The sequence below is a fragment of the Heteronotia binoei genome, chromosome 4 (assembly GCF_032191835.1).
Source record: "Heteronotia binoei isolate CCM8104 ecotype False Entrance Well chromosome 4, APGP_CSIRO_Hbin_v1, whole genome shotgun sequence".
Classification (NCBI taxonomy): domain Eukaryota; kingdom Metazoa; phylum Chordata; class Lepidosauria; order Squamata; family Gekkonidae; genus Heteronotia; species Heteronotia binoei.
The window spans coordinates 102,654,984-102,668,645 of NC_083226.1; the positions used below are offsets into that span (position 1 = coordinate 102,654,984).

At 39.4% G+C, this 13,662-nt stretch overlaps 1 protein-coding gene across 2 annotated transcripts in view; it reads right to left on the reverse strand.

Moving 5' to 3' along the window:
* Positions 1-284: 284 nt before the first annotated feature.
* The window catches only part of YTHDC2 (YTH N6-methyladenosine RNA binding protein C2), a 72,191-nt gene continuing 58,813 nt past the window's right edge, over positions 285-13,662 (reverse strand). The window contains exons 26-30 of one of the 2 annotated variants that reach the window (XM_060235591.1): positions 6,151-6,328; positions 4,308-4,511; positions 2,411-2,593; positions 2,018-2,119; positions 285-1,558 (exon numbers count right to left, since the gene is read on the reverse strand). In XM_060235591.1, coding sequence (XP_060091574.1) covers positions 2,039-2,119; positions 2,411-2,593; positions 4,308-4,511; positions 6,151-6,328 — 646 coding nt within the window. In that variant the 3' untranslated portion in view covers positions 285-1,558; positions 2,018-2,038. Of the gene's footprint in view, positions 1,559-2,017; positions 2,120-2,410; positions 2,594-4,307; positions 4,512-6,150; positions 6,329-12,014; positions 12,075-13,662 lie in introns of those variants that run through there. The other variant, XM_060235590.1, reaches the window with a different exon arrangement.

A 13,662-nucleotide genomic window follows, 5' to 3' on the forward strand; every position in this document is an offset into this window, starting at 1 on the left:
AAAAATAAGAATTCATCATACTGGCACCAATAATCAAATACCACCACACCAAACAATCATCAAAAAACCCCAAACACTTGTCCAGCAAACCATGAGACCAAGTGGGGCTGGTGATCTACCTCTGACCTCTCCGCGATCTACTGGTAGATCGCGATCTACCTGTTGAACATAACTGTATACTACTGAGAATGAAAACAAAAATCCTAGGTTAATGCAGTAGTATTCTTGACTATGGAGGTAACCCCTCTGCAGCGGAGTGACAAATTGCTCCAAATACACCACAGTAAAAGCAAAATAACTTTATTCTAGAAACACCTTATTTCCAAACTGTAAACAGGTAAATTCAAGACATGACTGTAAGATCACTGTTAGTCAAATTTAACAAGAGAAAGCTACATGGATGTACAATGGAAACTCATCTGAACGTAAAAATATTAAAAACACTGAAGTTACAAAGCCAATTAATTCAAGTCCAGAATCTTTATTGAAATACTAGTTAATTCTTCCGAGAACAAGAGCATTTCCCCTTGCTTCTACCAAGACCATTCATTATGGTTTTTCCTCTCACTTAGCCGTTTACAGGAAAGAGCTGGCATCTTTATATTACTAGCTTTGAAGACTGCTAATAATTATGTTTGTACCTCTGAAACTATCCCTCCTATTCAGAGTGCAGTAGGGGAAAAGCTACACAAAGACAGCCCTATTTCAAGTTCAGCATGGCATTTCTCCTTTCCCTCGTGAACAGCAATTTAGACAACACACCTAGAAAACACTATAATAGGTCAGAACTAATAAAGGACAAGACATCAATAAATCAAAAATATGTAGAAATGTAAAGACAAAATTTGTAAAAAATGAAGTCAGAAGAAATAGGGAAATGGTAAAGAAAAATAACATCCATTCTGGAGATGAGGTCTACACCAAATAGTTGCATGAAAATGCCCGTTCTTTCAATGTTACAGAGTTTGCTTATTACTAAGTCTGTATTAGAAGTCAATGCTCATTTCTAAGAGTACATAATGGCAAAGAGTATAGTTAAAATTAAACATCTTGAGTTCAGCTTTCTTACAAAAGACACACTCATCATGTGACAATTTTAACTGGATTTAATCTGAGAGGAAGTGGCTCCATCCACTGTAATTTCATTGTTTTATTCTAGTAGCAGTAGTAGTCCTGAAAGCTGCACATCTTTTAGTCCAAGCAAGTCTTTTAGTCAAGCATAGTCTGAACAGGTTCTAATTCAAACTAGTGAATATTACTAATCTCAGTTTCTTCTTCTGCAATATTAAATAGTTATAACACTATTCAACGTTCACTAATGCTGTCAGTCTGCTTTGGTGTCCTCCATTTAATATCTGAAACATCACATGAATCATTAAGAACAAACATCCCAATGAAAATAAAAGCAGCCTGTATGTTTTCCTTCAAACAAGTACACAGCATCAAATACATCCTGTATTGGAAGGATGCCACTGAATTCCAGGATCCATTTAATTACATTTCTCTCTTGTAGTGCATTGTTGGTTTTAGCAGGTTGCATGTTTCACATGAGCAGCACCTATGGAGGGGAAATTCAAAGTAGTTAAAACTGTCTTTATTTTGTCAAAAAGCAAGGCATAAAGCAGCCTTCTTTAGGCTGATAAATGGCGATTAGGCTTCCTCAAGTGCTTGTCAATGTGAATTAAGCTTATTCTAAACAAACTACTTTGTGGTACAGGAAACTGCGAACAGATATTGGAATGGTTACACACACTCAGCCTTCACTCCTCCTTTCATTCCTACCACTATGATGCTCTATGTGCAGTTCTACGTTTCCCTCTTCTAACCATAAAGAGTAGTGCTCATGCATGGAGCCAACCTTTCCTTCATTATTTACAATTAGGGACAGGTATTACTTACTGTATGTTGTATACAAGTTCACCCACAACAGCTGTATGACAAAAATTAGTAGTGGACAGGGTATTTTCATAGAAGTCTGAAAATTCTGCTTACCCACACTCCTCAGGAGAAAGCATACCTCAGATCTACTGCTGTATGTTCAATCAGCTGTGTTTCTCTCCCCCAAAGGAATACGGTCCCACAGCTGTAACAACTGTTCACCAACCTGAGGCTCCAGTTCCTACAGCAGAGGTGAAAAAGTCAAAAGTAGTAAAAAGGCTTTTGCAACTGCTGAAAACAGTATTAACAACACAGCTGAGACAATCTGATCTGGCAGGGATTGTTTTCCATAAAATGCAAAAGGTATCTTCTCTTTCACTCTAAAATGAAGGCTCTTCCTTAACATTATTGCCTCCAGCAGTATGATAAATAATAACTTTGAAAAACAGAACTTACATTGAAGAGTGAAGGAACCAGAAATCTGGCCTTGATCATATCCTTTTAAACATACAGTCTCTATAACACAACATACCTGGCCATCTCGGCTTATTTGTACCTTCTTGTTGTCATTCCAAGGATTGAGCAAATGATGTGCAAACTGAAAGGGAAGACTCTCTTTTCGGATCCATTCCACCTTAAATACTCCTCCTAAACCAGTAGATCCCCAGTCCTGACTTTTCTCACGTCCTATCTCTGAAGACATTCGAGCAAAACCCTGTAACAGTTTTTAAAGATTGAAAATCTACACAAATTCAAGTAAATTTCTACTTCAACGGTTTATTATAAAGGTGCTTAGCATGTATCTCAGTGCAAAGCATAATCCTAACAGATCCCCTAAATTCACAAGATCAGCATTGCTGGCAGATGGCCATCTAGCCTCTGTTTAAAAACTTCCAAGGAAGGGGAGCTCGCCACCTCCCAGGGAAGCCTATTCCACTGAGGAACTGCTCTGTCAGGAAGTTCTTCTTAATGTTGAGCTGGAAACTCTTCTGATTTAATTTCAACCCATTGGTTCTAGCCCTATTTTCTGGGCCACAGAAAACAATTCCACACCATCCTCTATATGACAGCCCTTCAAATACTTGAAGATGGTGATCATATCACCTCTAAGCTGCCTCCTCTCCAGGCTGAATATACCCACCTCCCGCAAATTTTCTAGGACTTGATCTTCAGACCCCTCACCATCTTTGTTACCCTCCTCTGGACCTGTTCCAGCTTATTTATATCATTCTTAAAATATGATGCTCAAAACTGAACACAATACTCTAGGTGAGGTCTTATCAGAGCAGAGTAAAGCGATACCATCATTTCATGTGATTTGGACACTATACTTCTGTTGATGCAGCCCAAACTTGCATCTGCCTTTTTAGCCACCGCATCACACTGTTGACTCATGTTCAGCGTATGACCCACTAAGACCCCTAGATCCCTTTTGCACATACTACTGCCAAGTTTCCCCCATCCTATAACCATGCATTGGATTTTTCCTACCTAAATTCAGAACTTTACATTTATAATCACAACTGGTGCTTTGTCATCTGGAGGGACCATGGTCAGAGAAGATGGTAGTATACTCCCTGCAGGATTGGGGGGGGGGGGTCTCCTAAGTGGCTCTTAGGCCAGGCCAGCATGGGAATTACTGGAGCTCAGCTACATCTCCCGGTTGATGGTGACAGCAGGCAGTTCAGAGAAGTTTTAAGCCATATATCTTCTTGAGTCACCCAGGAGCAGGAATGAGCAGTTACACGAGGAACGCATATAAGTATTGCCTATACTGCACAACAGTGCATCCATTTGAATAAATGCCAAATTTTTGGAAGCTGTAAGCAATAAATTCATCAGCTGTTTCAACCCAGACCTGTGTGCATTCTTTTTCTCTTTGTAGGGAAACATGCTACTTGTAAAGACTTACAAAGGCAATCCTTACAGCGAAGAGGATTAAGAACAGGAAGTTGGGATAAGATCACAACATATTTGAGCTTTAATTCTCTTTTGCTTCAACTGCTTATCCTTTTAATTCCCATCTCAAAAGCCTCCAGTACTTTCATTGATGGTTATCTGCATTTTAGCCTTTCCTATATCAGCAGGGTTAAAATACCTTCAGCTCTACAATCCAAAAGATCATGCAAATTTTCATAAAAAGCATCTGATAAAAGTCTTTCCAGGACTTTACTATTTCAGAAACTGTATATCTGAATATGCTCCCACATCTAAGTCTCCTTTAAGCCTCCTTCAAAACATGCTATCTTGGCTTGTACAGAGAAATTTTAACATTGGGGTACATTCAAATAAAGTCACAACTCACATAATGAAGAGCAAGAGAAAAAAGTAATCATTCAGGATTTCTGTAATATATTTCGCTAACAGTATCTGCTGCTAACACAGAAGGCTGAATAAACAATCTTGCATACAATATATAGAACTCTCACCTGAAAGTGTCCTGATCCTTGAACAGAAAATATTAAGTAAACAACACTGCTTTCCCAAAAGGCGCGATTCAGTTTTCGTTCGTTACTTGGAGTTGTAGACCAAATTCCTTTTTGTTGTGAAATCTCAAGGTTTCTTAAGTTGCTGCTTTTCATAATAAAGTACCGAACTGGCATGTTTGGCCTTGGAGAAGGAGGCTTGGAACCCTGCAAAGCAGATTCGTTTTATAATGTTTGAGCACATGCAAAACATTATATAAGCCATTTGTAAAATATTAAAACAAAAAATAAAACAAAACATTCTTGCAGAAGGTTGCTCAATGAACGGAAAGGGAGTATAATTTGAATAGATTCACTGAAAATTCAGAAAGGACTGGATGCTGCAATCAATTCACTGCATTTTAATATGCAGCTTTGGAATCTGGTCACAACTGCAGCACAGGATCAACCGAATAACCTGTCCTTTCTGCCTTCTGCTGTCAATAGATCTCTAGAAGTAGCCTACAGATTTAAAAGCAGAATTTTAGCAAGAGAAAAAAAATATTTTTGTTAATTAATTAATTGTTGACATTTTGTACTTTTGCCAAATCTAGTCAGCTGATATAATGGAGTAGAGGGGGCTGCTCTTGATTTCAAAGCATAGTTAGTCTTTTGGTTCTTACAAAAAAGGCTAAGCTACTACAGCCAGACAAAAGTAGAATGAATTGGAGGGTAAGATTATATAGTTGTTACCAATTAGACCCAGAATCCATGTTTTAATATTCTGAAAGACTTTGATCTCCAAGGCCACTGCTTTTCTGAAATAATTCTCAATACCTATGTGCAACACTGACAAGTTTAGATAAATTTGGCAGCTTATATTTTCAGGAAGCAAAAAGAAGGAAAAGGCAATATGTAATACATATATACTCAATATGTAATACATATATACTCAAAAGAAAGATGAATTTTTAAAAGAATTTTTTGGGCTTTATAAAAAGAGGACATCCCCTGCAACTCACATACAAATTTCCTGGCATGTAAAGTTGTCCTCATACTATTACTGGCAGGTTCTCCTGTGTTTGGCTGCTAATTTGACAGCCTGCAAAGAAAAACAAGTCATGTGTCTGTCGCTATCTGAATCCTGCAGTCTGGAAGCACTGTCAAATGCACCCTCTTGCTCCAAGTTTTGTGGTTGAGCCTTTCAAAACCTACATCAGCCGCAGAGGAGGCTGGAAGAAGTGGCCTTGTGTAAGGATAGGCCTTCCCTGGACTGGGTGGACTAGAAGGAAATCGAGAAGGAAACAGGAGTGAAAAAGCACTTGTGCTGTGTAAAACAAAGACAAGGAAAGCACCCACAGGGGCTAGAGACACAGAGGGAGAGAGGAGAAGCAGAACTTCACCTTGTCCCCAACCATCAACCCCTGGGGTACTGCCAGGAGTGTCAGCAGCCTCAACAGGTGCTGAGCCCTGCAAAGACCACCATTGTGGGGCTGGAAGGGGAAAACATAAGCTGGTGGGAGCGGGGCACCTCTGGCTGGAGGACCTCTTTGGGAGGGAGCATCTTAAATTCAAGATCATCTGCTTTTATGTACTTCCTTCTCTTTTTTTAAAGATGGGGTGTCATCCTCAAAAACATCTTCCTTTTGAGTATATATGGTATATTTTATCTGGAAAAGCATAAAAATGAGATCTCTAGAAGATGTGATGAGACCAAAACAAATCTTCACAATATTGTTGGTCCATGAATTTAAACTTCTATGTATGGTGATATCTTGAAAATACAAAATATTTTAATTTTTCATTTCATTCTGTATTAATCAATTCTAAAAGACATGGAATAGACTGAATCACATAAATACTATACCTTTCCTGATGATGGAGGAGAAGGACTGGCACAAGGGCTAGGGAAGCTGTTACTGTCTGTGGATTTCACGGATAACTGGTCTGACCTGTCATCCATGCTACGTTTAGAGTGTAGAATGCTTCTTTCTTTGTATTTCAGTGGTTGTTGAAATGCAGGAGATGCAGATTTCATTAGAACTCTGCAATATTGAAGTAAAGGGCAAGTGCATGTAAAACCAGGATATTGCTTATTGAGCAGCTGAATACAAAGTTTCTGAACTCTATAGCCTTTGTTGCAAATAAAAAGAAAATAGAAAAAACTTCACACAGTGAAAACAGAAAAGATCAAATAAGTAATGCATAATATTTTAATGTGAACAAAGTAATAGTGAGCAAAGTAAAACTTGGCAAGCTAGTTGCTAGACAAATAATATATAATTTGTCTAGCAACTAGCTTGCCCATATCACAGAATGCACAGAAGTGTGTGTGTGTGCATGTGTGATATGCATTATGGTTACTACTATGCAGAAGTAATGAAGAATGTGTTTTCAGGTAGCCTTCTCATTGTTTTTTCTCTTTGAGGAAAACATTTTAATTTTTCTTTGAGAAAGAGGTAGCTGTGCTGACTGACAGTATTTGAACTAACTTTATTTTTACACTTCCTTAATGTGTCATCTATTGTGTCAAACTGTCCTTCAGTCTTCTAGAAACAGTGCTTTCAAAAAATAACAACATTTTGTTTGGTTTTAAGAAGGATGAGGGGGGGGAGAGAGATCTGTTAGCAGGGCTTTTCCCAGAGTTATTGCCCCCAGTAACAAGGAATATCTTTCCTGTAAAGTGTTTGGGTCCATCACTTGCCTCTTTATATAAACTAATAGAAGTATTACTACCCTGGGCAGTAGTGACCATGTGATTTTGGAATTTACAGTCTTAGGGAAGGGAAAAGCTATACATAGTCAGACTTATAGGTTGGATTTCAGAAAGGCAAACTTTTATAAACTTAGAACTATGCTGGGTGAAATCCCATGGTCAGAAATACTTAGGAGGAAGGGGGTTCAGGAGGAGTGGGAGTTTCTTAAAAGTGAAATACTGAAAGCGCAATCACAGATGATTCCTATGAGAAGAAAAAATGGAAAAAGCCTAAAGAAGCCGAAGTGGCTCCATAAACAGCTCTCTAAAGACTTGAGAAATAAAAAAGACTCCTTTAGGAATTGGAAGGAGGGCCTTATAACCAAGGATGAATATAAAGAAATCACCAGTGCTTGTAGAGAAAAAGTTAGGAAAGCTAAAGCTCAGTATGAGCTTAGGCAGGCCAAAGATGCTAAAAACAACAAAAAAGGGTTCTTTTATTTATATTCAGAGTAAGAAAAAGAGCAAGGACACGGCAGGCCCATTGCGAGGGCAAGAAAGTGAAATTGTAACAGGTAATGAAGAGAGGGCGGAACTGCTCAATTCCTACTTTTCCTCAGTCTTCTCTTCTGAGGGGAACGGTGCTCAACATGGCAAAAACAGAACATATAAGGAGGGTATGAAGTTCCAACCTATAATCAGTGTAGGGGTAGTACATAAACACCTAGTTTCTTTAAATGAAACTAAGTCCTCAGGGCCAGGTGAATTGCATCCAAGGGTTCTAAAAGAGCTTGCGGATGTAATTTCTGAGCCTCTGGCTATTATTTTTGAGAATTCTTCGAGAACAAGAGAGGTGCCGGAAGAATGGAGGTGGGCGAATGTTGTCCCCATCTTCAAGAAGGGGAAAAAAGAGGATCCAGGTAACTACCGACCCATCAGCTTGACGTCTATACCTGGAAAAGTTTTAGAACAAATCACTGAACAGTCGGTCCTGGAACATTTAGAAAGAATGAATGTGGTTACTAAGAGCAAGCATGGTTTTCTCAAGAACAAGTCATGTCAGACTAACCTGATCGCTTTTTCTGAGAAAGTGACTACCTTGATGGATTGGGGGAATGCTGAAGACATCATTTATCTTGATTTCAGTAAGGCTTTTGATAAGGTTCCACATACTATCCTTGTTGACAAGTTGGTAAAATGTGGCTTGGATCCTGTTACCGTTAGGTGGATCTGTAACTGGTTGACAGATTGCACCCAAAGAGTGCTTGTGAATGGTTCCTCATTCTCTTGGAGAGGAGTGACAAGTGGAGTGCCTCAGGGATCTGTCCTGGGACCTGTTTTGTTCAACCTCTTTAGAAGAAGAAGAAGATATTGGATTTATATCTCGCCCTCCACTCTGAAGAGTCTCAGAGTGGCTCACAATCTCCTTTACCTTCCTCCCCCACAACAGACACCCTGTGAAGTGGGTGGGGCTGGAGAGGGCTCTCACAGCAGCTGCCCTTTCAAGGACAACCTCTACCAGAGCTATGGCTGACCCAAGGCTATGCTAGCAGGTGCAAGTGGAGGAGTGGGGATAAGAGTCCGCACACTTAACCACTGTACCAAACTGGCTCTCCAATGATTTGGATTTATCTTTGAAAACACAATTTTATTGATAACATTTGGTAACCATATCCATTAATACCTTCTTTTTATCTATCCCATATGCTATTTTCTAATCCCCCTCCCCCCCGTTACTTGACTCCCGCCGAAGTTATATACTTAAAATACTAACATTTAAAGGTACCCTTAAACCATAAGAATCTATATTCATATTCTACTTTTTTCTAGTACTTGATCATCATTAAAAAATTGTCCAATATCCTTTTATATTCCATTCTTCTTCTACATAACATCTAAACTTTTTCCACTCCTTTTCATACACTTCCAAATCATAGTCTCTTAAGATTCTTGTTAGTTTGTCCATCTCACTCCATGTTATAACTTTTACAATCCAATCCCATTTTTCTGGTATTTTTTCTTGCTTCCATAACTGCGCATACAATGTCCTAGCCGCTGAAAGCAAGTACCAAATCAAAGTTCTATCTTCTTTTGGAAATTTTTCCATTTGTAATTCCAATAAAAAAGTCTCTGCTACTTTCTTGAATTCATATCCCAAAATCCTTGAAATTTCTTGTTGAATCATCTGCCAATACTTTTTCGCTCTTTCACAAATCCACCACATATGGTAAAAAGAACCTTCATGTCTTCTACATTTCCAACATCTGTCTGGCATCTTTTTATTCATCTTTGCCAATTTTTTAGGAGTCATATACCACCTATACATCATCTTAAAACAACTTTCTTGTATACTCTGACATGTTGATAATTTCATAGAGTTCTTCCAAAGATACTCCCATGTATCCATCTGTATTTCTTTATTTACATTGATTGCCCACTTAATCATTTGAGATTTTACTATCTCATCTTCCGTAGTCCATTTTAACAGTAACATATACTTTTGAAATTAATTTTTCATTATCTCCAAGCAGAACATTTTCCATTTCTGTTTGCTCACGTCTTATTCCTTCAGTTTTGATATCATTCTCCACCAGGCTTTTTATTTGTTGAATTTGAAACCTATCATTTTTTATTCAACTCCTCAGCAGTTTTCAATTCTATTTTGCCACTTTACATTTTTAGTAATTGATTGTATGACAACCCTCTCTCTTCACTGGTTTCAGCTGTTATTTTTATTCCTTCTGCTGGTACTATCCATAATGATTTGGATTTATCAATTATTTGGATGAAGGAATAGAGGGAATACTTATTAAATTTGCAGATGATACTAAATTGGGAGAGGTTGCAAACACAGAAGACAACAGAAACAGGATACAGGATGACCTTGACAGGCTGGAAAACTGGGCTAAAACCAATAAAATGAATTTTAACAGGGATAAATGTAAAGTTCTGCATTTAGGTAGGAAAAATCCAATGCATGGTTATAGAATGGGGGAGACTTGTCTTAGCAGTAGTATGCGCAAAAAGGATCTAGGGGTCTTAGTGGATCATACGCGGAACATGAGTCAACAGTGTGATGCGGTGGCTAAAAAAGGCAAATGCAATTTTGGGCTGTACCAACAGAAGTATAGTGTCCAGATCACGTGATGTGATGGTATCGCTTTACTCTGCTTTGGTAAGACCTCATCTGGAGTATTGTGTTCAGTTTTGGGCACCGCAATTTAAGAAGGATATAGACAAGCTGGAACAGGTCCAGAGGAGGGTGACGAAGATGGTGAGGGGTCTGGAGACCAAGTCTTATGAGGAAAGGTTAACGGAGCTGGGGATGTTTAGCCTGGAGAGGAGATGGCTGAGAGGTGATATGATCACCATCTTCAAGTACTTGAAGGGCTGTCATATAGAGGATGGTGTGGAATTGTTATCTGTGGCCACAGAAGGTAGGACCAGAACCAATGGGTTGAAATTAAATCAGAAGAGTTTCTGGCTCAACATTAGGAAGAACTTCCTGACCGTTAGAGCGATTCCTCAGTGGAACAGGCTTTCTTGGGAGGTGGTGGGCTCTCCTTCCTTGGAGGTTTTTAAACAGAGGCTAGATGGCCATCTGACAGCAATGAAGATCTTGTGAATTTAGGGGGAGGTGCTTGTGAGTTTCCTGCATTGTGCAGGGGGTTGGACTAGATGACCCTAGAGGTCCCTTCCAACTCTATGATTCTGTTCCACCAGGCTTTTAATAGAAATGACTTTGTTTAATGAAACTCTGAAATGTGACAATGACGTTTATTGTTTGGTCTGTCTTTTGTTTGTAATGATGATGAAGACAAAGATGAAGGAGTAGGAGTTGGGTTTTGTATCTTCAGGGGTCTCAAAACAGATTACAATCTCCTTCCCCTCCTCTCCTCACAACAGACACTTTGTAAGGCAGGTGGGGCTGACAGGATTCTGAGAGAACTGTGACTAGCCCAATGTCACACAGCTGGCTTCATGTGGAGGAGTGGGAATCAAACCTGGTTCCCAGATTAGAGTCCACAACTTTTAACCATTACACCATGCTAGCTCTCTATAATTATAACATGTATCTCTTTACATTATAAAATGTCCTGACAACTAGTCCTGAAAAGTAGTATATAAATTTAGTAGACAAAATTATTTGTTTTATCTTTTTTAATGATTATATATTGACTGGTTTTAATGATTATGCAGTTTGATGTTACCTGCCCTGAGCCTACTCAGGGAAGGGTAGGATATAAATTTAATAAACAAATACATAATAAATAAAAGGAATACCTATACATATACACACACATGACAGAAATCTAAAATTCTACATCTTTCCACATAAGGTCTCATGTTTGTACATCTGTCTGGACACCTTGTCATCTAAACTGTCTTAGTTAGGAGACAAAAAGACAAATGAGGTTCAATTGAGGTTCAATGCAAGTAAAAGCAAAGTAATGTACTTTAACGCAACAAAATCTTAGCTTTCTAAGGATGTGCACTAGTACCAAAATTGGGATTTCAAATTTAAAAGGCAAACTACAGTTTCCCTCAGAAAACTACCCTGAGGTTTCCCTTGGTCCTCTGACTCATTCCCACTTTCTATGCCAAACCTCAAAGAGTGGAGAAAATGTGCAGAGTACACACAGCAACAGCCACTATTGCCAGGCAGCAATGCCAGTCATTAGGAAATAACTGCAATCTAGGCTTGAGCCCTGAGCACTGCAAATGCCACCAGAGCAGAGCGGAGAATGACACAGTGGGTGAAGGACAACTAGAGCTGGGGAATATGCAAATACTCTGAGCAGCACTTGCAGACAAACTGGAGCAATGCACAGACAGACGGACAGTGGTGGGCAGCAGAGACCTTTCCAACCATTGAGTGATTGAGCACAGTCCTGGAAGGGCAGTTGGAAGAAGGGAAAGGTCAGCAGGAGGGCAGCAAAGTGAAGCATGATATGCCCTGTACTATGGGCTTGAGAGAGCCATCTCAGGGAGGCCAAGCAATGTTCTTGCAGCCTTTCCTGTGCACCAACTTCCTCTACCATCCCCACATTTCATCCTGTTGGTGGACTCTCCCTCCAAAACAACAGTATCTGATTCTGTTGCAGCAGAACAGATGCCAAAAATAAAATAAATTAAATGAAAATGAAAATCACACAGATGCAAAATTGATTATCTAAATATAAATTCTCCCTATCTAACAAACCTTATGCTTATTTTATTTATTATTTCAATTTATATTCTGAGCTTCCTGCAAGCGGGCTCCGGATCGATCACACAATAGATTCTAAAATATGTCAAATATAATAAATATATACAAAATACTAAAAACAACACATATTAAAATTATTCAGGTCACACTATTTATTTGTAAGCATAATTTCAAAGCTGGTGGTGCTGGATCTCAAGATCCTCTTATTCTTGGCTGCGTAAAATGGAGTCTGATATACCCCCAAAAGGAACCTAAGCTTAATATAAATTTTCCCCATTATTCTACAATCTACATGATCTATCTTTTTTCCTAATACACACCAAAGAGTAGGGAAGGAATCAACTGTAGGCTGAGGTGCTTCAAAAGGGATTTCAACATGCAGAAAACTAATTAACAGCAAATAGTCAGGGGACAATAGGATAACTATATACTAAACTTTGCCTGACTTCCAGTTGAAAAGGACCAATGTGAAAATATCTCTAGTGCCTGCACCTTTTTTCAGGATTTCATAAATGCAGAGAGACACTGTTCACAGGCTTTGGTCTCACCCCAGTCAGGGCCACTGAGCTATCTGTCCCTACCACCCTTGGCATCAGCCTGTCTGGGGAATGTTCCCTTTTTCTTTCTCAAGAAGCCAGGGCAAGCTGTCTGAATAACAGATTTCACTTTCTTCCTCTTGCTGGCAGCCTAGCCTATTTTCTACAAGAATCAGTGGAATTCTGAATATTACAAATTATTTCCAATATCTGGATAAGATTCAGAATTATTCCTATTCCAAATGTAGCACTATTGGGTGTTTCCAAATCACATCTGCACACTATATATAAAGTTTGTACTCACAAAGAGAGTGATGGAATGTGAACTGGAAGTGACTGGTCAGAAAAAAAGAGTGTTGTGACCTTCCAGTCTTACTAAAGTCTACTTGGGCAATCTGAGCCCCATTGTAAGGCTGTTCACCATTCAGAAACAGGAATAAGCTATGCATGAGAAGGAAACTGTGGTAGGAGAACATGGAGGTCAGCTGGCAACATCAATGTTCTTACTGTGGAAAAAGCCACTGCTGTCTTTTTGCTACTGTAACTTGCTCATTGTATAAATCCTATTAAAAACACATATATGCATTCTGTGTGCAGAGAATGAGCTCTCTACAGGATAGCTGTAATTCTGGACACTACAATTAAACGGGGACAGAGGGTGGCTATTGGGGGTGAGCGATCCCGGAGGCGCACACTGGATTGTGGGGTGCCTCAGGGAGCAGTTCTCTCCCCGATGTTGTTCAACATCTATATGCGCCCCCTTGCCCAGATTGCCTGGAGGTTTGGGCTGGGTTGCCATCAATATGCAGATGACACCCAGCTCTATCTACTAATGGACGGCCGGCCCGGCTCCGCCCCAGGGAATCTCGACCGGGCTTTACAGGCTGTTGTGACGTGGCTTAGGCTGAGCGGGCTGAAGTTGAATCCAGCGAAGACAGA